Below are 26,576 nucleotides of genomic sequence, written 5' to 3'. Positions count from 1 at the left end.
GAACGAACGCTTCATCTCAGAAGCTCGGTGCGGAACTTACATTTTATTCCAGGTAGATTTTAATATTTCATTAATTTTGGAAAGTATTTAATAAAGAAACAACACTTTCTTACAGCTACACAATTAGAGGTAGCCTGACTTTTAAATTGTCTCTTACTTATCTGTTTTTATTATATGCATCTAGTGAATGTTGAGTTGCTCATGTATAAATTGTACATTCCACAAAACCTTACTCCTGAATAGTGATTTGTGGGTCCTGGAAGTATGGAAGAAAAGCCAATAAATTGTTTGCCTTCCGTGACACCAGTTTCTTTTAAAATAGAAAAAAATCAATCAGCAATGACTATCAAAATTTTCTAAGTGAATGGATGTGTGGGGTGAGAAATTAAAAAATTATATTCTGGAATATGTTTTACTGTAAAATATTGACAGTGACACATTTTTTTTAATATTAAATTTGAATTTTAAGCTTATATCATAACATTTGACTTAAAAATTCATAAAGTTCCTATTATTGGTTAAGCAAATATATTGTATACAACTGATTTTTCATTTGTTTAAAGTTTGCAAATGAAGCATTAAATTCCAAGAGGAAGCAGTTAAGCTAATTGTAGAAGCTGTCTGATATACACTAAGCCAAAAGCAAACAATATCATTGAGTCTTTGAAAGAAAATAGACCATGTTTCCTGGTAACAATTGAATAATAAAATGTATTGTGTCAACTTAAGAACTAACAATACAGAGTGAGAAATCAGTAGACTTTTGATATTAAAAAAACACATTACCTGTTCGTTCAAGAAAGAAAATGATTTTCAAAATAAACTGCTCCTGGTTTTAGAATTAAATTTTGGATATTTTCAGTATTAAAGACCATACTCAAGTAACAGTTTTCCTTTTTTTAGCTTTGTTGCTGATTTACAAACTTTCAAACTCTTTGTTTAAAATGTTTGAACTAACATATTTTGTTGCAATTCACATTAAGCTTAAAATTTTATTTGTAATTATGAAACTATTCATGCTTTTCTTAAAGAATATCAAATCCATTAGTAATCAATTAATTTCTAAAACTGACTTTAAACAACTAATTTGAAGATGTTGTTTGAATTTCTTTCCTTCTTAATGCTTACCTTGTCAAACAAATTAATAGCAAAAAAGAAGAATCCTGGAAGTTCTTCTGAAGATTAATTTGTGGTGCATGTTTCTACAACTCATACTTTCAAGTTACTTTTAAAAACAAACAACCCCCCCCCAAAAAAAAAAACAAGTTACTCAGGTTAAAGGGTTATGGAAAAATAACATAATGCACTTAGGGTATAATTTCTAGGAAGAGTGCAATTAAATAGATTTTTGCTAAATGCTGCATAGTTAAACAATAGTTTCAAGTTGAATTGATTTATAGTCTATGACTATTTGCAAATTGTTAGCAAAGCACTCACAATCTTTACTGGGTCTACTTCTCCAGCCTTATCTGTCATCTCTTGCCACTCTACTCAAGCCCTCATGTACTTCACTCCAAAGCCTGGGAACAGTGTTCCATCTGTATTGAAAACTTCCTCTTCTAACCTGTTTTTATCTATGTGTCTTTGCGCTCAGTGGTGTATATGACTCTTTGTGACTATGGACTGTAGCCTGCCAGGTTCCTCTGTCCATGGGATTTTCCCAACAAGAAGTGGTACATATTTAGTTATGAAGTGATGTTGTTGTTTAGTCACTAAGTCTTGTCCAACTCTATTGCAATCCCATGGACGGAGCCTGCCAGGGTCCTCTGTCCGTGGGATTCTCCAGGCCAGAAGAATACTGGAGCAGGTTGCCATTCCCTTTTCCAGGGGACCTTCCTGACCCAGGGATTCAACCCTCTTCTCATATGTCTCCTATGTTGCAACCAGATTCTCTACCACTGAGCCACCAGGGAAGCCCCTATTGTCTGACTGGAACCCTCTTAATTATTCTTCAAGGATTACCTCAAATTCACTTCCTTTCTGAAACTTCCCAGTTCCATTTATTCCCAGACTCTGAACCCGCAACACACAATTCAGAGTTGGCCACGGGTTTGGTTCCCTAATGGTTTGTCTTATTTATTCATTGTGTGTGTGTGTGTGTGTGTGTGTGTGTGTGTGTGTATGTGGGTGTGTGTTCCTGTCTTCTGGCACTTAGAAGGAACTTAAAAACAGTTATTAGAGTATTATTTAACTAATGAAAAATGACACTTACGAATAGGTGAGTTGCTGTAAATTCTCCTTCCCTATAGCATTTGTACTATTAAAAAATATCTCTGCTGTTAGACCATTTATTAAGGAATCAGGAAATGAACCAAAGAAATACCATACCAGGACTTTATTTAAGTCAAAAAGAAATTCTTTGTCTATAACAAAATAAAATATGTCTACCACGTTACAAATATTTACATAGGAACTGCACTAAGTTGTGTACCTTTGTGTAAGCAAATCATTTTCACTGACAACCTCTTTAGTATGCAAGGCTTTGAAAAGATCAGCACATGACCATCTCTTACCGTTCTGTGCAAACATGGCTTAGGGCTTCCTTGGCTGGTTGCTAAGACACCTAGTTTGATGTGTTCTCTTTAACTTGAACCGTTTGCTGTGGTCTGAATGTTTGTGTCCCCTCAAAACTCACATGTTGAAATCCTTACACCCAATGTGACAGTGTTGGAAGATGGGACCTTTCAGAGTAGGTGATTAGTTTATGAGGGTGGGGCCCTCATGAATGGGATTAGTGATCTTATGGAAGAGATCCCACAGAGCTCCCTATGCCATATGAGGATAAAAGAAGTCTGAAACTTTGCACCTTTAATCTCAGACTTCCAGCTTCTACAATTGTGAGAAATAAATTTCTGTTGACTACCTGGTCTTTGCTATTTTGTTATAACAGCCCAAATGGACTGAAGTAAAGTGAAGTCACCCAGTTGTGTCCTACTCTTAGTGACCCAGTGGACTGTAGCCTGCCAGGCTCCTCTGTCCATGAGGTTTTCCCAGGCAAGAATACTGGAGTGGGTTGCCATTTCCTTCTGCAGGGGCTCTTCCGGACCTAGGGATCAAGCTTGAGTCTCCCACACGTCAGGCAGACTCTTAACCATCTGTAAAAGCAAAACTAAACACAACAAAAAAATCTCTACCACACTAAAACAAAACCACCAACTTATTTATGTCATGTAAAGCAAAGGACTGACATTAAGATGCATGACAATGCACATAGGCAGCGTGTCTTCTATGAGTGGTTTCAGCAGCAATGGGAAATATGGCATGATTCAGTTCCAGCTTTTGAAACACAACAGCAAAAAACTCCCTGCCTCCCTACAAGATGCAGGGCCGGGGACAGTTCTGGGTTGCTATTGGTGAAGCATTCATTTTGCTACTTTGCATCACACTTCTCATTCTTTCATTCACAGTTAGTTACTATCTGCATATAATATAAGTCTGCTAGACCATAAATTAGCAGCTTTCAGGACAGATACCTTGAAGAGTTCTTAGGGAGGTTAAACAAATATTGTAGCCTAACACCCTGCCCTCTAACAAACATGCACACAATGGAAGTGAAGTCTCAAGTGATGGATGGGACAGGCAGCGGGTGGGGCTTAGTCTCAACTGTAAAAGCAACAAATCTAAATGATAACTTAGTGTGATCATGGGCTTTTGTCCATTCTGGAAACAAAGAAAAAAATAACTATCAAATGCCATAATCTCTTTTCTCACTTTTCAAATATCAACAGGATTCACGATCTTACCACAATAGTTTCTCTGTCTTCATGTGGTATCTACATAATTTTTTTCCCTAAAATGAAGAAAACAAAGAACAGGCTGGTCTAAGTAATTAATCATCTTCCTCTCTATACTATCAAACCTCTGTGAACAAAAGCTTTCCAAACTTTGCAATTACTTTTAGAAGTGGTTCATTTATTATTGAGAAAGAACTACCAAAAGAAAAAAAAAATCTAAATTTTTATCACATCCCCAAACCAATATTTTATTTTTCTAATTTAGAATTGAACAAAAAAATTATTCTACAAAGAGAACTTTCAAACCTTCATCAGTCAATAGTATAACTCTGCAACTGATCAAATTGACTTACTGTCTAAAAAGGGGGAATTTTAAAAAATTTCTGATCCTATCACTCCCAACCACATTCTTTTCTATCTATTCTCTTTAAAGAGAGAGAAAACTTTCAGAGTCCACAATTATTCAACAAGCTCTTTACTTCAGTATAAGCGAAGGGAAAAAAAATAGTTTGACTGACATAGGTGGTGAAACATACACAATTAATAGAAAATGGTCTAAATGGACTAAAGTTCTACTGTTTTGAAGTTACCATGAGCATCCTCCTTAACCAAGTCAGCTGACTTTGAGAGTTCAGAAGTCTCTCCCTCTTTGACATCTGTCTCATTCAACAGTATTTTGGAAATGATTGTTTTCTCATTTCATAAAGTCTGATTTTTAAAAAAATCCAGGGATTTCCCTGGCTGCCCAGTGGTTGAGATTGTATACTCCCAATGTACAGAGCATGGGTTTGATCCCTGGTTGGGGAAATAAGATCCCACATGCTATGCAGGTGTGGCCATAAAATAAAATTAAATAAGTAAGTACATAGATACATAAAAATATAAAATAAAAATTCCTAATTATGTAATTTTCTATAATCAAACCTCTGCTTATTATAATCTATGGTTAGTCCCTTATCTCCTTCATTTATTCCCAAGATATCAGTTCTCTATCGATGACCCCAATTCTATATTGTCTATGCTCTCCACTTGCCTGCCCTAAATTTCCAGTGCTTAACCACAAGATTTTCTTTTATCAATTCAACCTGAATTTTTAAATATTAAATTAATAGAATTTATGAATTTTTTCAAACAATCCCAGTGATTATCATTATTCTTTTATTTTCCCATTGTAAAAAAATCTTTCTGATCATCTTTGATTCTTTTTTTATTCATAGTAAAGCATAATGAAATATGTTAAAGCCATCTTTTTCTCTCTCTGATTATCTTTCATATCACAATTTCCTGTTGGGCATTTTGTTTGGCTTTTCCCACCCTAATTCACTTCTCTCCTTCATCGTGGGCATATAGTTACCTCCACTTCCAGCTGAGAATTGCCATGTGACTAACTGCTGTGTGCCAGTGGAAGATAAACAGAAAAGTATGCAACTTCTACCTTGCGTGTTTAAAAGATGTTCACCTGAGTTTACTCATCCTCTTCCTTTCTGCTGACTGTAGAGGACTGCACCTCGAACAAATTTGGGAGCCATATATTTTAACAGGCTGGAGCAACACCCCACATGTCTAGGATGATTTCCCAGTAGAGAACCAATTACACATCTTGGACCAAGAGAGAATAAACACCAGTTTATTTTTGTAATTGGGTCCTTTGATAAAACATTTTAACCTTGACTCTAACCTGCTAACTATTATCAGATCAACAGTCAAGCCTCTTGTTCAACATTCCATACCAGAGTCCCTGTAGAGAGTTATCATTTATTAGTCTTCTTTCTCTTTCTCATTTGTAGAGAAACAGAAGTGAGGATTTAGGGCTTAAGTAGCTTCCCTCATAGCTCAGCTGGTAAAGAATCCACCTGCAATGCAGGTAGACCCTGGTTCAATTCCTGAGTCTGGAAGATCCACTGGAGAAGGGATAGGCTACCCACTCCAGGATTCTTGCGCTTCCCTTGTGGCTCAGCTGGTAAAGAATCCGCCTGCAATGTGGGAGACCTGGGTTTGATTACTGGGCTGGGAAGATCCCCTGGAGAAAGGAAAGGCTACCCACTCCAGTATTCTGACCTGGAGAATTCCATGGACTAAGTCGATGGGGTTGCAGGATCAGACAAGACAGCAACTTTCACTTTCACTTTCTTGTTCAGACTGTAGAAGAGGATCACAGCTTTTTCATGTACTGCAGTAAGTAAAACTGAAGCCAAAATGTAGATCTAAAGCATCTTAGAAATCAACAACAACAACAAAAAATCGGGCGGTCTTTCCCACTGAGTGTCCCCTCCAGAAAGTCCAGGCACTGGAGGAATCCACGAATAAGACTAGAGGACAGAAAGTGGAGAAACCAAACAGCAGCAGAAGAGTTCGAGGCAGAGGGTGGAAGATAAAGCCTGGAGACACTCTGAAGCTGGGAAGAAATACCTTGGGGATTTTTAGGAGGAATATGGCCTTAGAATGAAGTAAAGAGGAAAGTGTGTGGGTGCTGTCCTACACATCTCTTACATTCCACTTTCTAAGGCAGTGGAATGTAAGGCACTTTCAGTTCAACAGATGGATTGGTTTCTTCCTAACTAGGGACAGACAGATTCAAATTCGTCTTACTAAACCTGCTTTTGTTACTGAATCAAACTTGGGTCCACTCGCTCACATGCAGTAAAGCCAATCCTCTGAGCCAGAGGAAAGCACAGTGTCTATTGCAGGGCATCCAGCAAGGAGAACAGGCTGCTCGTGCTGGAAAGGTCCAAGCGGCGGTGTGAGGGAGGCGGTTGCGGGGGTGTGTGATCGGCTGGTACACAATTCTTGGATTGGCTGGCATCAAGGTGAAGTCTTCAGCATCATCAATCCCTGGGTTTCAACCACTCTAGGGTCTGTGTTCTTATGGTCAGCAGTTTTCATCTGGCGGGGGCCTGTTTCTTATAAAAATAACTTAGGAATGTGTCAGGCCTTTGTTTGTATCTTTCAGGGAACTATGAGTTCAGTGGTTCTGCTGTGTGGCAGATTTCTAATCTAAATTGTTACCAGCTCCCTAGCCCAACAGCTATTCTTTGTTTCTACATCTTCACATTTCCTAATCATTAACTCTTGAGTCAGCCTTTTGAGACTGGAGGGAGGCCTGGGAGACTAAAGCAAAAGCCTTTTCCTTCAAAGGACAGGGGCACAGGGGCTTATATGCTATTTCACTTTCACACTTGGCACTGTGTCAGTTATCTGCTGCATGTGTTGAAACATTGTAAACCACAGTACTTTTTAAAATATGGAGCTAGCTAGAGTTGAAAAAGTGAAAGAAAAAAGGAAACCCAGGAACATACCCAAGAAAATGTAAAACCTACATATCTAATAAACCAAGCACTCAAAAACAGTAGGATAAATGTTGACTTTTCCATAAATATTTTAGGAAAATAGGGTATCTGGAAAACCATTTTTTTTTTAAAACCACGTTGTTCTTTTCACTGTACTGTATACCAAAGTAAATTGTAAACTAGTTAAATAATATAATTCACTATTTATGAATAATATATTCATTATTTATAAAATAATATAATTATTATTTATATAAATAAAAAATATAATTTGTTGATTGATTTAGTCAACAAATCTGTATTTGTAACACATGGTTCCCACTATATGTTAGACTTGGGGTTATGATATGCAAGATCTGTTCTCTCTGCTTAAGGGCCTGAAAGTCTACATAGGAAGGGAGAAAGTAAAGATGAACACAGGCAACAAAGCGAGATTAGGGAAAGGCTTCTGAGATAACATTCTTCTGGGAAAGAGGAAGGCAGTCAGATGTAAAGGAAAGATTTCTGGCAAGGAGAACAAGGTGTGTTATGACTGCAAACAAAATACTTTACTTTCTGAAAACTGCAGGAAATTCAGTAAGGCAGCTCTTGACATGTTACACAAATGCCCTTTGATCTCAACTGCCTGGACAAAAAAAATGCAGATAAAGACAGACACAGTTTCAAGACACTCTTCAATATTTTGTTATATTCAGGAGAACAAAGAGGAATGTGATACTGACGGCTGGTGTGAGGGAAAACATACAAATAAAAGATATGAGTAGGCAGAATTATTCCAAGTTATTACTGTGGTGTTTCTAGTGAAAGTTGTGCTTATCTTTTCAGAATCATCAGTATATGCGGAGAAAAATAATGTTAAGGAAAAACAAGAGGTTGATTTTTAAATACTTTCTTAATCTCATTAATGGAGCTTTCTTGGTAAGTTTCTTCATAATTATTTAGTAAAGAAAATGTACATCTTTATTAGCAGATAGTTAAAAAAATAAGTATTGGATATTTTTTGTAGGTTCTGGGACTTTTACTCATGGGATTTGGTACATGGCTTTTATTAGATGGAAATAATTTTTTCACAGCTTTGGGTATGTATCTATTTTGCTTTCTCTAAATCAAATAAAGCATTCAATGTTAAGCAACTGAGTACGTGACTTAGTCAGCAGGTGGCAGTGTTTCCCTAAAATTCATTAAGTACTGTTCAATTTTTCCTCAGAAGGTCTTCGTCAATTGGTTTTAGAAACACCTTATTAAATAATAAGACTTAAATCCGAGACCACAAGAAGAGAGAATTTTAAGAGAAAAAGCTAGAAACTCTGGGCAAGAGAGATGAGAGAAATAAAGGATTGCGGTTCTGCTAACTCGAGACTTTTACAGATTTATAAATATTAAGAGATAATGGAGATCAATATAGTTTCACTGCCCAAGTTAAATAATCTCTTTTAAAACTCAGTTACCAGACTTCCCTGGTGGTGCAGTGGATCAGAACCTGCCTGCCAAGGAAGGAGACCCAGGTTCGATCCCTGATCCGGGAAGATCCCACATACTGCAGGGAAACTGATCACGTTCACAACTGCGGAGCCTGTACCCTAGATCCCGGAACCACAGCCTCCTAGCCCCTGGGTCCTAGAGTCAGACAGTTGCAACTGCTGAAGCCCAAGCCTCAAGCCTGTGCTATGCAACAGGGGAAGTCATCACAGCGAGAGTGCGGGAGTGGTCCCCGCTCTCCACAGCTAGAGAAAGCTTGAGCAAAAAGTGGCAAAGACCCAACACAACCAAAAAAAAAAAACCAAACCAACTCAGTTACCGTATCCTATCACCATCACATGGTTAGAAATATAATATTCCCTATGTGGAAACAACTGTACATGAATACATGAATAGATAAAGAAGGATATGTATATATACATATATATAGAGAGAGAATGGAGATATATATATATCTCATTAGGCACTATCCCATGAGCTAAGGATACAGCAGTGTACAAGAAATATAAAGGGCATGTCCTCACGGAGCTTAATTCCAGTGAGGAAGACTCAAAAACAACACATAATTTCACTCCTGCAAACCTTCCCAGTCTCACCTGCCTGAAACTGTTAATGCCAGCAAGGCTAAGTTTCTATACACATTGCACCGTCCTGTGTCTCAGAATGCTTCCACCATTCCAACCTAGAGATTTCCAATTATCATTCAGAGCCTAAATTCAAGTGTTACCTTCTCCAGTAATCTTGCCTACCTTCACCTTCTCCCCTTACTGGATCAGGTGCTTTTCTACCCAGTACCGTGCCAGTAAGTTTCTGCAATGGAGGATTTTTTTTTTTTTAATGCGCTGATTTCTGTGGTTTAAAGAATCCCAGAATGGCCAGTTTTAAGGTGCCAGTGTGGACTGAGGTAGCTTACAGATCTTGTGAAAATGTAACCCTTGGCTTTATGTGCCAGAACAATCTTGTTCCAGCACACCACTGCGCACTGCCTCTGGTCTTCTCCCATAAAATAGGGCATATTTAATGTATTCATTCTCCCTTTAAAAAATTATTTGTTAAGCACTACATCTGCCATAGCACTAACCATTTAACAGTTAGTCTGTTGACTATATAAGTATATATATAGTCTCTAGCCCAGAGAGCTCAGTCTAGATGGGGAGAGAATAAAATACACTTTTAATGGGGCCATATTAGCAATAAACTCAGGGTCTTATACAAGGGAAACTGAACCCACATGTTAGGCTGTTGGTTAGTTGCTTAAGTCATATCCGACTTGTTTGTGACCCCATAGACTGTAGCCCGCCAGCCTCTTTCTGTCCATGGGATTTCCCAGGCAAGAGTACTCAGGTGGGTTGCCATTTTCTTCTCCAGGGGATCTTCCCGATCCAGGGATCAAACCCGCATCTCCTGCATTGGCAGGCGGATTCTTTATTACTGAGCCACCAAGGAAGCCCACATATGTTAGGTACTCAAACTATTTTTGATGAATGAATGAATGAATACATAAATGTTTGGACAGATGTTATACACAGAAGAATTCATGCAAGAAAAAGTTGTCTTCTTTCATAGAAGACATTAAAAACAAGGTTAACTTAAAGAGATCTTCTGAGATTGAAGAAATTCTCTATCATGTCATTAAAGGAAGAAAAGTCCGTAAGAATAAGTAAGAGGTGCTAGAATGAGATTAAAAAGAGAGAAAGAAAGAGAATCCTAGTGATTTGGCAACAGCTGCTTAGGGAAACCTTGGGTTGCTGCATTTATTATTAAATAGAAAACATATCACTTAATAATAGCTATTTTGTGGTTTCCACAGATGAAAATAATCACTTGACAGTGTATATTTTTCGAATTTTGATTGGAACTGGATCTGCTATTCTTCTTCTTTGTCTCTTGGGTTATTTGGGAATTCACAATGAGATCAGGTGGCTCCTAATTCTGGTACGTATTTCATTTCAATAGTCTGAATTTGTAGCTTTGATTTTCAGTGTTCAAATTACACAAGTGAGAAAAAAAATGACTATGTCACTGAAACATTGCACTATAATGGGCTCTTGGGAGCAAGGCAATGAAGTATCCCCTCCCAGGAATCTTTGCTTAGACAGAATTTTCTTGCTGAGTTTTCAGTGGACAACATCTGAACCTCAACACTTAACACATTAGATATTAATTTTCAACACAGGGTCAATATGTATCCATTGCCTAAGGTGAGCTACAACTAACTAAACTTAAACATGAAGACTAAAATCAGAATAAAATGTGTTAAAGTCAATGAACATTGAAGCTTAGGAGGGAAAAGGAAACAGTGGCCTGTAGTTGGCACATTTTCTCCCTGTGGGTGTACTATGTGCGATGCTAACTTATAATTGAGACCACAATATATAATTTAACCAAGAGAAATATAACTGCTGAGGGGGCCAGACTCTGGCATCAGGTTAGCACACTATCTCTCCCCAGGCATATACATGAAAATATAACTCATAATGAGGAATACAAATCTGAACTTGAGTCATTTACCATACACGAGAATGGTGTGGATCACATACCAATCCACAGATTCAGGTGAACTATGTTGTTCAGTCACTCGATCGTGTGCAACTCTTCTCGACCCCATGCACTGCAGCACACCAGGCTTCCCTGTCCTTCACCATCTCCCAGATCTTGCTCAAACTCATGTCCATTGAGTCAGTGATGCCATTCAACCGTCTCATCCTCTTGTCGTCCCCTTCTCCTCCTGCCTTCAATCTTTCCCAGCATCAGGGTCTTTTCTAATGAGTAGGCTCTCTTCTCATCTGGTGACTAAAGTATTGGAGTTCAGCTTCAGCATAATTCCTTCCAATGAATATTCAAGACTGATTTGATTAACTGGTTTGATCTTGCAATCCAAGGGACTCTCAAGAGTCTTATACAACACCACAGTTCAAAAGCATCAATTCTTTGGCACTCAGTCTTCTTTATGGTCCAATTTTCACATTCATACATGACTACTGGAAAAATCATAGCTTTGACTAGATCGACCTTTGTTGGCAAAGTAATGTCTCTGCTTTTTAATATGCTGTATAGGTTGGTCTTAACTTTTCTTCCAAGGAGCAAGCGTTTCCTAATTTCATGGCTGCAGTCACCATCTTCAGTGATTTTGGAGCCCCCCAAAATAAAGTCTGTCACTGTTTCCATTGTTTCCACATCTATTTGGCATGAAGTGATGGGACCAGAAGCCGTGATCTTAGTTTTCTGAATGTTGAGTTTTAAACCAGCCTTTTCATTCTCCTCTTTCACTTTCGTCAAGGGGCTCTTTAGTTACACTTCACTTTATGCCATAAGGGTAGTGCCATCTACATATCTGAGGTTATTGATATTTCTCCTGGCAATCTTGATTCCAGCTTGTGCTTTATCCAGTCCAGCATTTTGCATGATATACTTTGCATATAAGTGAAATAAGCAGGGTGACAATATACAGCCTTGACATACTCCTTTTCCTATTTGGAACCAGTCTGTTGTTCCATGTCCAGTTCTAACTGTTGCTTCTTGACCTGCATGCAGGATTCTCAAGAGGCAGGTAAGATGGTCTGGTATTCCCATCTGTTTAAGAATTTTCCACAGTTTGTTGTGATCCCCACAGTCAAGGACTTTAGAGTAATCAATGAAGCAGATGTTTTTCCTAAAACGTCTTGTTTTTTATGTTTTTTCTTGTTTTTTTCTATGGTCCAACGGATGTTGGCAATTTGTTTCCTCTGCCTTTTCTAAATCCAGCTTGAACATCTGGAAGTTCTCTGTTTACGGACTCTTAAAGCGTGGTTTGGAGAATTTCGAGCATTACTAGCGTGTGAGATGAGTGCAATTATGCAGTAATTTGAACATTCTTTGGCATTGCCTTTCTTTGAGATTGGAGTGAAAACTGACCTTTTCCAGTCCTGTGGCCACTGCTGAGTTTTCCAAATTTGCTGGCATATTGAGTGCAGCACTTTTAACAGCATCATCTTTTAGGATTTGAAATAGCTCAACTGGAATTCCATTACCTCCACTAGCTTTGTTCGTAGTGATGCTTCCTAAGGCCCACTTGAATGCACTCCAAGATGTCTGGCTCTAGGTGAGTGATCACACCATTGTGGTTATCTGGGACATTAAGATCTTTTTTGTATAGTTTTTCTGTATGTTCTTTCCACCTCTTCTTAATATCTTCTTCATAATATCTTCAGGTGAAATATAGCTTTTAACATTTTCTTTAAATCAAATTGGAGAAGGACATGGCAACCCACTCCAGTATTCTTGCCCTGGGAAATCACACGGACAGAGGAGCCTGGTGGGCTACAGCCCGTGGGGTCGCAAAAGAGTCCGACGTGACTTAGTGACTATGTGACTGCATCAGGTCTTAGTTGCAGCCTATGGGCTCTTCAGTTGTTTCATGTGGGATCTAGTTCACTAATCAGGGATGGAACCCAGGACCCCTGCATTGGGATCTCGGAGTCTTAGCCATTGGATCACCAGGAAGTCCTCAAATCAGTTTTAATTCACAGGCACTTTCCTGTGATAGGAAATTCAAATCTAGCCAACGCTGCCTCTTGCCAAGAATGCCTAACTCTTATGTCGCACAGACAGTCCTGGTGATCACTCTGGGTTCTGTTATCAGCTGACACCATTACCATGAAAGCGCTCCCTGTCTCGGCTGATGTGGTTCCTTCAGGACTGTGCATTTGCTGTTTGAATGGCCTGGAGCAGCAAAACCAGGGTTGCTCTTCATCAGGATATGCAGTACCGGCATATCGGTGAAATTCTCTTGTGAAGGACTGGTAAGGGACCATTACCTCAGTTCCTTTCTTGCAGTTTATCTCCCCTGAGACCTGAGACAGTCAACCCTGCCAATGACATAGTAATTGAAGGAGTCCTGCCTGGCAGAGGAATTAGTTGCTGCCTATTGTTAGTAATTGCTACTTCTTGTTATTTGAATATTACCAGGGGCAGAAGCATTTTAGGCAGATTTGGAAACCACACCTTCATTTCCCTCTGGGGTCTTGCCACCTTATCCTGGCAATACCTGGAAAAAAAGACCTCACTCTCTTCTTATTCTCCTCAAAGTCACACCTTTAACTCTCAAATTTTATCGTTCTTTTATTCTGGGGGCTTTAGCATAATTTTCTCATGGGACTTCTGATTTTGGATATGGAAACTGGGACAGAAATGGCTTGCAGGAAAATTTTAGTCTTATTTCTGTCGACATCTAACTGAGGTTAAAAGATAATAATTTTCAAGGATAAAATCATGACTTACCTGTATGAAAATGAACATGTATCAGAGACTTTATTTAAATAATTAATTATAGGGGAACCAGTAAGAAGTCACAACTGGTTTAAATGAGAATTAGACTTGTGGAGATTTATATTCTCTATAAACTGTATTCATTTGTATTTTCATGAATAGTAATCATTTGCATTATGATGGGACTTTTGTATTATTGATACTATCAGAGTTCTGTAAATTAACTCTCTGCAGAGTTGAATAATAGCTTAGACAAATGTAGCATTTCATATTGCCATTGAATCAGAAACCTGCAAGGGTCCAGTAGACCTCAACCAGCTTGCCATTGAAAAGAAACCCAGTAACTTAAACAAAAAATTGTTTTGCACATTTTCTCTGTCTCTACCTGTCTTCACCACTATTTCTTGATAGTGAAGATTAAGTGAGGTATTGTGTTTAGAAGTATTAAAAACCGAAAATTTTAAACAGATCTAAAGACAAACCTATTTTTGTCCCTGAAAATAGGAAACACAATTTATGTCGAGTAAGCAATGTTAATGGACTGTTTTAAAGTATTAAATGTTTAAAATATGTAAAATGAATAATACTAACTAAATCATTCTTGTATTTTATTTAATAAAATATTCAGACACATCACTTTAGAAGTTATTTTGAATTCTAGATAATATGTAACACTGTGCTGCTGTAATGAAGAAGATTGCAGTGGCCATAAGTTTTAAAACAAGAATCAAATAATGCAAAAATCATTTTGTTTGGCTTTGAAGTAGTTTTAGTTTTCAAAGCAATAGTCCAAATGTGCATATAGACTCTACTATTGCTGTTGCCTTTGTTACTTTCTCATTATTTTCTTGTTGTTAAGGCTGTCATTCCTTTGTGCATGATGGAATAGTTTATATCTGGTCACAGTTTAGTGAGTTCTGTAGTGTTAGAGGAGTGGTGTTAAGTGGAGGTCAAGATATTTAAATTCCCCTCTATGAGTTTTAGATCTGAATGAAGAGGGTGTTATTATCAACTCCATTAGACCAAATAGTCTGTTAGAGTTCTCATGAAATATTATCACTTCTTTCTATCTTACTCTTATCCAAATGTTCATTGATTTTTTTGCCTTTTGATGTAATGATTTCACTCATGTATATGAGAACAGGAAACCTCAGTAATACCTATGTATATTTTAAGACTGCATATTTCATATGATGTGCATTTTCCATCACTGTAGTATCTAAAAAATATATTAGGAGCATAGTTCTCATCTCTCTGTTTCTTTTCTCGTAGTATGCAGTATTGTTAATGTGGGCTGTTGGTGTCCAGGTTGTACTTTCAACACTCATCTTTGCAAAGAAAGAAGAGGTATGGAAACATCATCCTTTTATTTGAAAAATAGGAAAATCAGATGTAGATTATTGAGACCTAAACCTATATTAAACCTACATTAAAAGCTAAAGGTAAGTAAATGTCTTTAGGGGAAAAAGGATGAAATGGGAGTACTAGAATTGTATAATAGAAAGGAGACAAGGGTCAGATTGGAATGGAGGACAGAGTTCATGTCTTAACTCTGTCTGCAGAAGACTGAGAATGTTGTTGTAAATGACAAAAAATGCAGGGGGAAAAGGAGATAATACTTAGAATGGGGAATCCAAAACTGGCCCCCTCAGCCAACCCTGGCTGTCACTAATAACCACATCACCGTACTATATTCTGTTCTTGTAAAGAAATATCTTTAGACTTTCTAAAGATACTAATTAGTACTAATTTTAAATTTTGCAATTTCATTAAATAAGATGTACTGAATAATTCATATATTTGTATAGTTATGGCCATAAGTGACACAATTAAATTAACAGGTGATTTATATTTTTTAAGTTCAAAAAAAGCACATAATAAATTGCCTGAAAACTTTTTGGTAACACAACTTACCTCTTTACAGCCTATAGTTACTTTCAATTCTTTAAGAAACTTCAGTATTTCAGTGCCGTCAAGGTCTGTTTTTGTATCCTGGGGGACTGTCTTATAACACTAAGACCATGGACTTGAAGTCGGTCCTTAAACCTACGTCTTCATCTACTACCTTATAGAGTTATCATTAACTGACAGTTATAAAGTCCCTGTAACAGAGTAGCTATTTAAGAGCTCTCTACCTGCCCTTATTTGACTTTTAAAAAATAATTTTTATTTATTTATTTTTGGATGTGCTGGGTCTTTGTTGCTGCCTGCAGGCCTTCTCTAGTTGCGGTGAGCACAGGCGACTCTTCACTGTGTTGCCCAGGTTTCTTATTGCGATGGCTCTGTTGTTGTAGACCACGTGCTCCAGGCATGCAGGCTTCAGTAGTCACAGAGCACAGGCTTGGTTTCCCCGAAGCGTGTGCGATTTTCCTGGACCAGGGACTGAACCCGTGTGCCCCACCCTGGCACCGGATTCTTAACCACTGGGCCACCAGGAAAGGCCTTCCCTCATTGAATTTTGAAGGCGACCCTGATCAATTCCTATGGTTCCTAGCCTTCAAACTCTCTCTCTCTCACTTGCACTTGCCTTCTCTCTATATATATTATATATGTATATAATATATATATGATATATATGAACAAAGCAAAGTATATATATATATATCTCAACGCGTAATTAATAGCCAAACCTCAACAAAATCTTTTCTATATAACACCATTGCTTTCCAACTTCATTTGCTCTCTTGTGCTTGGCATCTGTCCTGGGTATCTAATTACTTAGGGCCTATTGTTAATGACTTGGCATTTATATCTAAAATTTCTTCTCTCCACATGAAAAAATGTGTGTGCATGCACACACAGTCAAGTGAGTCCTGTAATGCTGTCTTGATCCCAACACATCATCCTCTAATTTTTGGACCTGGTGATAGAACCTGAATATTAGACTTAAGGACTTTTAACACATGGATACAGTTAATCAATGTCACCCATATTTATTTAAGTATTATTCACATACTCCTCTCCACCTATTTTAGGAATAATAAAATCTCTCATTTAATAATAACTACCATGTGCCAAAGACTGTGATAGGCACTTTGTTGGCACTATATTATTGATCCTCATAACAAATACCAGAGATGTATTGTAAGTCCTGCTTTCTAGAACAGAAAACTGGTTTTGAGCCCAGAAATACATGTAAAATATATCATGGCCAAATGACAGAGTCTGAACTCTAACATTTGTTAACCAGTCTTAGAGATAGCGGCTTAGTTTATATCACCTTGACTTCTACAGTTCAAACTGGATTAAGCTCTCACGAGCTTTTAAATATTTTATGTCATTTATAATGCTGACTCAGTGTTGGAGATGCACTAGGGCTTCACTGGATATTTTTCACATTGAATATGTGTGAGGGAATTTTATCTATATAGTAGTAACCTAGATTATATATGAAAATCATTTTGACTCTTATATACTAAAGTGTGATCGTGGGCACTCTCAATCTCCCAAGTTAAGCTTTAAAAGTTAAATGAGGATGTATGTCTCCGTGTCATCACAACAGTATAAAATAGAAAAGCATCATTTTCTATTCTGAATAAAAATTAACTCAGAGAATATATGAAATAGATTATATGAATAACACATTATATCATTCTAAGCTCCTTAGATGTAAGTATGTAAGAGTTTAACATGTACAGATGTCTTAATTATTGTAGTATTTCAACCAGTTATCTAGTTTTCATCATTCAAAGATAGCATATTACAATGAGAAAGTATTAGACTAGATTTCAAATGATTTAGGTTTAGAAGTCACACCTCTTCTTCATTCAGGTAAACAAAGCAAATATCATATTCTTTGAGTATCTGTATCATGGTTCATAAAATGAAAATAACATCTGGAATTTCTACCTTTTACTATTTTTTAGGACCAAATTAGGACTTATTTATGAAAGCCATATAAATTTTTAAATGCTTGTATAAGTTCCTATAGAAAATTACCCATGCAATATCTAGATTTCAAAATAACAATTTTCCCCCAGACTTTCAGGTATGATTATTTTTGCTTTAGCATTATGAAAAAATAATTTTTAAATCAAAAAGTGTAATTCTTGTAAAATATACAGTAGATTCAGGTCAATAATTTTATTTAACACCTTGATTAATGTGGGAACTAGTTTAGATATAAAAACTAATTAGAAGGAGAGTCCAAAGAGAAAACATTTATATAGATACAAAAACTGACATAAAAACTGACTTTGAAAGGAAAGGGATCAATTTCATCCCCACCAGGAAAAATTCATCTGCAATTCCCTCCAACAAAGAATCATTTGAATTGGGATATTGAGAGCGACAAATACACAGCTTACAAAGTTGTAAAATAAATTAAAGGCTGTCAAAGGTACAGACTCATAGAATCAGAGAACCCTGAAGGTGCACTAGAGAAAACCTAGTTTCCATTGAAAAGATCCTCAGTCATCTTTTCCATTTATGTCTTTCACAATTTTTCCTGACATTATGAGAAGAAATGTTAGAACCCTTCAACACTGAGGATAGCAGCACATAATATTCTTCTTAATCATAAAAGAAGTCTAATGTAGTCTTCCTGTAGATCACAGTGTAAAATTCCAAAGGTATTCACACTTGCTCATTGCTAAAAATAATCATAGGAAGAAAAAAAAAAAACTTAGAAATAAATTGAAAATAACAAACTGAGTTTGAATACTTCTTATGAGGAACCATAAGGGAAGTTTCTCTCAAATTTTCATTTTTAATAAAATTTTCAACAGGTTCACCAAGCATGGCATAATAAAATTGATTCCATCATTTCTGAGTATGGATCTGAGGATTTTCCTCAAGATATACCCAAGTGGATGATTCTGAATGCTCTGCAGAAAACAGTAAGATGAAATTATCCTAAAAGTAAAAAATTAGACACCAAAGGTGACAGCTGAGAAGTGGGAAGACAAGGAAGGACAGGGGATGGGCACAGGAATGAGAGGTTCTTGTATTTCTTCTAAACAAATGAGGTGCGATAGGATTGTCTAAGTTTGCAGATCTTGAGTTTTACCCTTCTTTTGTAAGGTGTATCTACTTTTCTGGGTCAATTGCTGTCTGGTCATTTTAACCTGGATTCAGCTGTAAAAGTGTTGGGAGTCTTCTGCCAAGTGTGACAATAACCTACTCTGTTGCATCCAGGGGGAGATAAATTCTAAGCCCAGTCCCTGCTGGCAACAGAGTATCCTGTTGGTTCCCATTTGAGCCTGAACATCAGGTTTGCCATGTGGTAACTTTATGATTCTGGATAAGAAATCTTCTTAACTTCAGGTACCATATTAACAAAATAGGCAGAATAACCCCTACCTCTGGTTGTCAAGAACAAAGGAAGTAATATATTTAATGCATAGAAAGCCTTGGATCTCGGACACAGTAAGCAACCTAATACTTGTTAGTTAATGTTGTTAGGGTTATTATTTCACTGTTCAGATGTTTCTTGGCAAGGTAAGGGAATGTGTGTAGTCACCCAAATGGTTACAAGAATAGATCGGCACAGGAACATAGTAAATGCTTGATAAAAAAAAAAAAATAGCAAACATTTACATAGCCCCAGTTCCTTTTTTAGGTGCTTTGCATATACTAACTATTTAGTCCTCTCAGTCCAATGAGGTAAGAACTATTATCTTCATTTTGTTGATGAAGGTAGAGAAATTCGTAACTTAGCCAGTGCCACATGGCTAATAGATGGCATAGCCAAAATTCAATCCCTGACAAACTACACTAGATTTTGTGCCCAAGTGCTATACCAGAGTTTCACATAAACAGTTATTATTTTTAGTATATTTAATAAGAAATGCTTCTTAGGAGAAACTAAATGTATTATAAATGATTTTATTCACCTTATTTTTTCTTTGGTGTATGTGATCTGAAAAGGTATTGCATTTTCAGACAGCATTATGACTAATAGTGTATCAAACCTTCTTATGGTCATTAACTGATAATCAGGAAAACACTTCTATATGTATGACATCACTGTCATTAATGAGATTCCAACTTATGTTTCCTAGCCATGAATATCATTGAGCATTGAGATAGTATATGTAGATTTTATTAACTTTCAGTACCCAGTCTCTAAAGTACTATATTAGTCATTCAACGTTTCCAAGACTGTTGGCACATATTGTTGGCACATAATGCAACATAGGTGGTACTGATGCTATAACTTTCAATAACAAGCTTAGAAAATAATGATCTACTCACTTGCAATTCAGTTCAGTTCAGTCGCTCAGTCATGTCTGACTTTTTGCGACCCCATGGACCGCAGCGCGCCAGGGCTCCCTGTCCATCACCAACTCCCAGAGTCTACCCAAACCCGTGTCCATTGAGTCGGTGATGCCATCCAACCATCTCATCTTGTGTCGTCCCCTTCTTCTCCTGCCCTCAGTCTTTCCCAGCATCAGGGTCTTTTCCAGTGAGTCAGCTCTTCGCATCAGGTGGCCAAAGTGTTGGAGTTTCAGCTTCAGCATCAGTCCTTCCAATGAACACCCAGGACTGATCTCCTTTAGGACGGACTGGTTGGATCTCCTTGCAGTCCAAGGGACTCTCAAGAGTCTTCTCCAACACCACAGTTCAAAAGCATCAATTATTTGGCACTCAGCTTTCTTTATAGTCCAACTCTCACATCCGTACATGACTACTGGAAAAACCATAGCCTTGACTAGACGGACCTTTGTTGGCAAAGTAATGTCTCTGCTTTTTAATATGCTGTCTAGGCTGGTCATGACTTTCCTTCCAAGGAGCAAGCGTCTTTTAATTTCATGGCTGCAGTCACCATCTGCAGTGATTTTGAAACCCAAAAAAATAAAGTCTGCCACTGTTTCCACTGTTTCCCCACCTATCTGCCATGAAGTGATGGGACTAGATGCCATGATTTTAGTTTTCTGAATGTTGAGCATTAAGCCAACTTTTTCACTCTCCTCTTTCACTTTCATTAAGAGGCTCTTTGGTTCTTCTTCGCTTTCTGCCATAAAGGTGGTGTCATTCTTCATATCTGAGGTTATTGATATTTCTCCTGGCAATCTTGATTCCAGCTTGTGCTTTCTCCAGCCCAGCATTTCTCATGATGTACTCTGAATATAAGTTAAATAAGCAGGGTGACAATATACAGCCTTGACATACTCCTTTTCCTATTTGGAACCAGTCTGTTGTTCCATGTCCAGTTCTAACTGTTGCTTCCTGACCTGCATACAGGTTTCTCAAGAGGCAGGTCAGGTGGTCTGGTATTCCCATCCCTTTCAGAATTTTCCACAGTTTATTGTGACCCATACAGTCGAAGGCTTTGGCATAGTCAATAAAGCAGAAATAGATGTTTTTCTGGAACTCTTGCTTTTTCGATGATCCAGCGGATGTTGGCAAATTGATCTCTGGTTCCTCTGCCTTTTCTTTTTCTTTTGTTTTTCCTCTGCCTTTTCTAAAACCAGCTTGAACATCTGGAAGTTCTCGGTTCACCTGTTGCTGAAACCTGGCTTGGAGAATTTTAAGCGTTACTTTACTAGCGTGTGAGATGAGTGCATTTGTGCAGTAGTTTGAGCATTCTTTGGGATTGCCTTTCTTTGGGATTGGAGTGAAAACTGACCTTTTCCAGTCCTGTGGCCACTGCTGAGTTTTCCAGATTTGCTGGCATATTGAGTGCAGCACTTTCACAGCATCATCTTTCAGGATTTGAAAGAGCTCAACTGGAATTCCATCACCTCCACTAGCTTTGTTCATAGTGATGCTTCCTAAGGCCCACTTGACTTCACATTCCATGTTGTCTGGCTCTAGGTGAGTGATCACACCATCGTAATTATCTGGGTCATGAAGATCTTTTTTGTACAGTTTTTCTGTGTATTCTTGCCACCTCTTCTTAATATCTTCTGTTTCTATTAGGTCCATACCATTTCTGTCCTTTATCGAGCCCATATTGCATGAAATGTTCCCTTGGTATCTCTAATTTTCTTGAAGAGATCTCTAGTCTTTCCCATTCTATTGTTTTCCTCTATTTCTTTACATTGATCGCTGAGGAAGGCTTTCTTATCTCTCCTTGCTATTCTTTAGAACTCTGATTTCAAATGGGTGTATCTTTCCTTTTCTCCATTGCTTTAGGCTTCCCTTCTTTTCACAGCTATTTCCAAGGCCTCCTCAGACACTTTAACTTTAAAAACTACTTTTTTAAATTTAAGTTTTTTTAAGAGAAAGTTAAAAAATAACTTTCTCTTATTTTCTGGGTGACAAATACATAAACTGATTCTTTCACACCTTTCCACTCAATTTGATAGGATTGGAAATGAGACATTTCATAAATGCTTGATCATTCCTATGACTCTTTTCCTTTTTACCTTTTTGGGTTTTTTTTCTTGTGTGTGTGTGTGGCAGCTTTTCACACAATACAAAATATAAGGTTAACATCTTACATTAACCCTAAGAATGTAGAAATAACCCTGAGTCTCTATGTATATTAAACACATATGGCAGCATATTTTAGAGAAATCATAAAGAAAACTGTTATAGTTAGGAGAAGGTATGGCTCAAGGGATTCGCCCGCCTATGTTCTGGCTCTAAACATGATTTAGTAAATCAAGTATATCTTTCATCCTGAACTCAATAAGGTAAATTCAGATATAACAATTTCATTCAAACATAGCCCACTTATATGAGTAGAGATCTTTAATTCTGGTTAATATCAACCATAGTAGCAACAGGTTAATGGTTTAAATAAACAAAAAATATACTTGTCTAATCTGTTATATTTCAATGTAGAATAAATTAATAAATTTATCATAAAACCATTTGAGAAGCATAGGAGTCATATAATTAACTGCATTTTGAATATTCTATAGTAAAACTTATAGAATCATTTTTCTAGTTTCAGTGTTGTGGCCGAAAAAATTACACAGATTGGACCAAGAATAAGAATAAAGAAAATTCAGAACAGGTGCCATGTTCTTGCACAAATTCTACATTAAGAAAGTGGTTTTGTGATGAGCCACTGAATGCAACATACCTACAGGTAAATATAAGCCAAGGCTTCTCCAAGTGTTTACAGTAACCCTCCTCCCTTTTTTTCTGCAAGTCATTTTAGAATCCTGAGCAAATTGTTGTATTAAAAACAATGCCATTCATGGTTATTAGGTTCTTAAGCACCTTGCTAATGAAACCACAGCGAAGTGGATTATATCACTTACCTAAGAAATTCATTAAACTTTATGGAATATGTGATCTAAGTGTGCCTAGAACTTGGGATTCCATCAACTCTCTCCTCAGCCATCTTTTGACAGAGGAGATCCTTTTGGCGAATCTCAGTTGTATAGGACTGGTAAAGGAACTGCAGCAGCAGAAATAAAGAGGCATGAGGTTTGGCAAAAACTAAGGGAGGAAATCCGAGATGTGTCAAGGGTGGTGTTCCCATTAAGGTGGCAGAAACCATAGTAGAGTTTCATCTGTAGCAACTGCTATTTACAGATATAGGACATGATACACTGGGGATTTCCATCCCAATAACTTCTAATACTTTGTGTTATTCTAATGTTAATAAAATTAACATTTTTGTTAACCTAATATTTTGTGTTATACTAATACTTTGTGTAATACTTTGTGTTAATACATTTTTGTTAATCTAATACTTTGTGTTATACTAATACTTTGTGTTAATCTAATACTTTGATGTTATTCTAATTTTAAGATGTTATCTTTCAATAAGATAATTCATTCATAGATAAATGGAGGAGTCTCCATTTAAGGATTCTATTTAATCTCCACTTAAGGAATTTCCATTAAGGAATCTCCCTTTAAGGAATCTCCATTTGGAGGATTCTCCAAAAAAGGTTCTCTTTGGGAAATATCACGTTAGGCAATAGTATACACCCTGCTGAATTTCAGTAGTATTCAGAAAATCAAATCCCTCTCAAAACTTAGTAAATTTCTGATTTCGACTACCTGACAACATCTTAGCAACTTAAAAAGTAGCACCTGGGGCATCCTGCTATTATATGAAGCTTTCTGGGCTAAAAAGTCCAGTCTCCAGTTAGATATTGACTTGCTTTTTAGACTTTGGTAAATTACTAATCTCTTTGTCTCTTCTCTGTAATGGAATTATGTATAAAACCATTTATATCTCCAAGCCAATCTAAGTAAGTTCTTTTCCTTAGGGTTGTGAAAATAAAATCAACACATGGTATCATGCTAATGCTTTGACATTAATTGGAATTAACTTTGGACTTTTGGTTTCAGAGGTAAGTTTTTGTTTATATGTTTAAATATAAAACAAAATTAAGTATAAAGTATATGGGATACACTGTAGAACAACCAGATGGAGACCTAAGCAGATTAATTAATCCAATAGGAGCCAGGACCTTGAAACTGTTCACACACAGGAGGTCCCAACTGGAGGCAATATCCTTAGATCAGCCTGGGTGGAGCCTGGAAATCGTTGTCATCCAGGACTTCCATGGCAGTCCAGTTGGTTAAGACACCCCACTTCCAATGCAGGGGGCTTGGGTTCAATTCCTGGTTGGGGAACTAAAATCCCACATGGTGTGTGGCATGTTCAAAAAAACAGAAACATATATTTTTTTAATGGCTTTATAAAAAAAAAAAGTTGTTTTCCTGGGAGGTAATGATTTCATTTCTTTGTGATTAAAAAAAAATACTTCATATCTTGGCAATGAGTTGACCATGATTGGCAGTCTGTACACTGGCAAATTTCTTAAATGTAGGCAGATGTTTGACATTAGTAAATCTAGTCAATCATACACTCTTCCATTCATTGCTTCATTCATTCATTCAATAAATTTGGAAGGGAAAAGAACATCTACCATGTGTCAGCGGCTGTACTAGATGCTGGAGATACAATGGGAAGCAAAATCTACATATTCCTTGACTTCCAGCGTGCCAACTGCAAAATCGAGGTTCAGAAATAGTACTTCATTCTCCAGTCCCAGTTGAAGACCAATAAAAGCTCGTGAAATGTATGAATTCAAAGAAATTGTAAGACCATATAGATTGTTATTGTGTAGAGTATAACAGAATAAATATATAACATGTGATTTGGCCAAAATAAGATAGCAAATTTAATTTATGTTGATCCACAAAGAAGTATCAACCACCTCAGGTATACAGATGATACCTCTCTAATGGCAGAAAGTGAAGAGGAAATAAAGAGCCTCTTGAAGAGGGTGAAAGAAGAGAGTGAAAAACCTGGCTTAAAACTCAACATTCAAAAAACTAAGACCAGGGTAGCCAGTCCCATCACTTCATGGCAAACAGATGGGGAAAAAGTGGAAGCAGTGACATATTTTCTTACCTTGGGCTCCAAAGTCACTGCAGACAGTCACTGTAGCCATGAAATTTAAAAATGCTTGCTCCCTGGAAGGAAAGCTATGACAAATCTAGACAGAGTATTACAAGCAGAGACATCACTTAGCCAAAAAAGTTTTGTATAGTCAAAGGTATGGTTTTTCCAGTAGTTATGTACAGATGTGAGAATTGGACCATAAAGAAGGCTGGATGCTGAAGAATTGATGTGTTTGAATTGTGATGCTGGAGAAGACTCTTGAGAATCCCTTGGACAGCAAGGAGATCAAACCAGTCAATTCTAAAGGAAATAAGTCCTGAATATTTATTGGAAGGTCTGATGCTGAAGCTCCAATACTTTGGCCACCGGATGTGAAGAGCCAACTTATTGGAAAAGACCTTGATGCTGAAAAAGATTGAGGGCAGGTGGAGAAGAGGGTGACAGAGGATGAGATGGCTGGACGGCATCACCAAGTTAATGGACATGAGTTTGAGGAAGCTCTGGGAGATAGTGAAGGGCAGGGAAACCTGGCATGCAAAGACCAGGACACAACTTAGCAACTGAACAACAACCAGGGCACTCACCTAAAGTTCCATAAATGCTTTTCAACTGGTAAGAGTGTTTAGTCTCAGGATGGTGGTAAACAAGACAGTCTTTTAAGCATTGATACTCTTTTTAAATGTTTATTCTCTATTGTATTCATCCGGAGGCAATTAAGATAAGACTGAATGGGGGATATTATTGTGTTCCAGTTTATCATCTACCCTTTGCAGACCATCCTTCAGGATCCTGTAACAAAAAGAGGCAGTTTTTTGAAAGTGATGACGTTAGAAAAATGATGAATACCAAACAGCAATTTATCACAGCATCTAGCCCAGTGATAGACCATGTAATTAAAATTGAGCAGTCTATTCCTTCTGCTTCTCTGTAAATGAACTTGGTGACAGCTGGGTTATCCTAGAAGATTTACTCTGCTGACTTCCTATTCACAATGATATATATGTACCTTACTCGGAAATGGTTTCACCCTCCTTCCTCCCTTTTCCTTTTGCAGAATACATTTTGGTGATTACACGGTGTTAACTTTACCAATTATTCTTATTGATTACATTTTGATCTCTTATTGTTTCCCTTTTTTCCAGGTTTTGCAATTCTCATTAACTATTTCTTTCTTCAGACACATCAAGAATAGAATATATGCAGAAAAGTGACGACTGGATTTTAATTTGTCTGGAAGAAACCAGTTAATTCTTAAAATAATCATATTGAATTTTTCTAGTCCGAAGAAAAGTTTTGAATTATATGCATTGTTTAAGATTTAATTAAGTCAGTGGTTCTATGTGACACAGAATTATTGGATATAATATCATTCCATGAAATTTTTATTAATATAAAATTCTACAATTCAGGACTTTGTCATTTTCTGAATTCAGAGGATATCATCGAATATACTAATTTCAATATATGGTAAATTATCACGTATGGTTTGAGTGTCATATGTAGAAAAAAATACCTATATGATGTTCAGAAAATACTGCATAAACAATTATAACATATACTTTA

General features: G+C 37.1%; 1 protein-coding gene across 1 annotated transcript; it reads left to right on the top strand.

Moving 5' to 3' along the window:
• Positions 1-26,357, top strand: TSPAN19 (tetraspanin 19). The gene is made up of 9 exons (XM_043880647.1): positions 1-52; positions 7,847-7,939; positions 8,028-8,100; positions 10,311-10,435; positions 15,020-15,094; positions 18,475-18,585; positions 22,587-22,730; positions 23,869-23,952; positions 26,156-26,357. Exons 2-9 carry the CDS (start codon positions 7,859-7,861, stop codon positions 26,222-26,224), a joined length of 762 nt encoding a protein of 253 aa, XP_043736582.1. The 5' UTR covers positions 1-52; positions 7,847-7,858; the 3' UTR covers positions 26,225-26,357.
• Positions 26,358-26,576: the final 219 nt, after the last annotated feature.

Source organism: Cervus elaphus, chromosome 3 (genome assembly GCF_910594005.1).
Source record: "Cervus elaphus chromosome 3, mCerEla1.1, whole genome shotgun sequence".
Classification (NCBI taxonomy): Eukaryota; Metazoa; Chordata; class Mammalia; order Artiodactyla; family Cervidae; genus Cervus; species Cervus elaphus.
The sequence above is the reverse complement of the archived record's forward strand: the minus strand, read 5'-3'. Positions and strand labels throughout refer to the sequence as shown.

Excerpts from the sequence above, each read along its gene's own strand:
- TSPAN19 (XM_043880647.1), top strand. The coding sequence starts at position 7,859 with ATGCGGAGAAAAATAATGTTAAGGAAAAACAAGAGGTTGATTTTTAAA. Across the intron at positions 15,095-18,474 it reads TCTTTGCAAAGAAAGAAGAG|GTTCACCAAGCATGGCATAA; the intron begins GTATGGAAACAT and ends AATTTTCAACAG. Across the intron at positions 23,953-26,155 it reads TTGGACTTTTGGTTTCAGAG|GTTTTGCAATTCTCATTAAC; the intron begins GTAAGTTTTTGT and ends CCTTTTTTCCAG.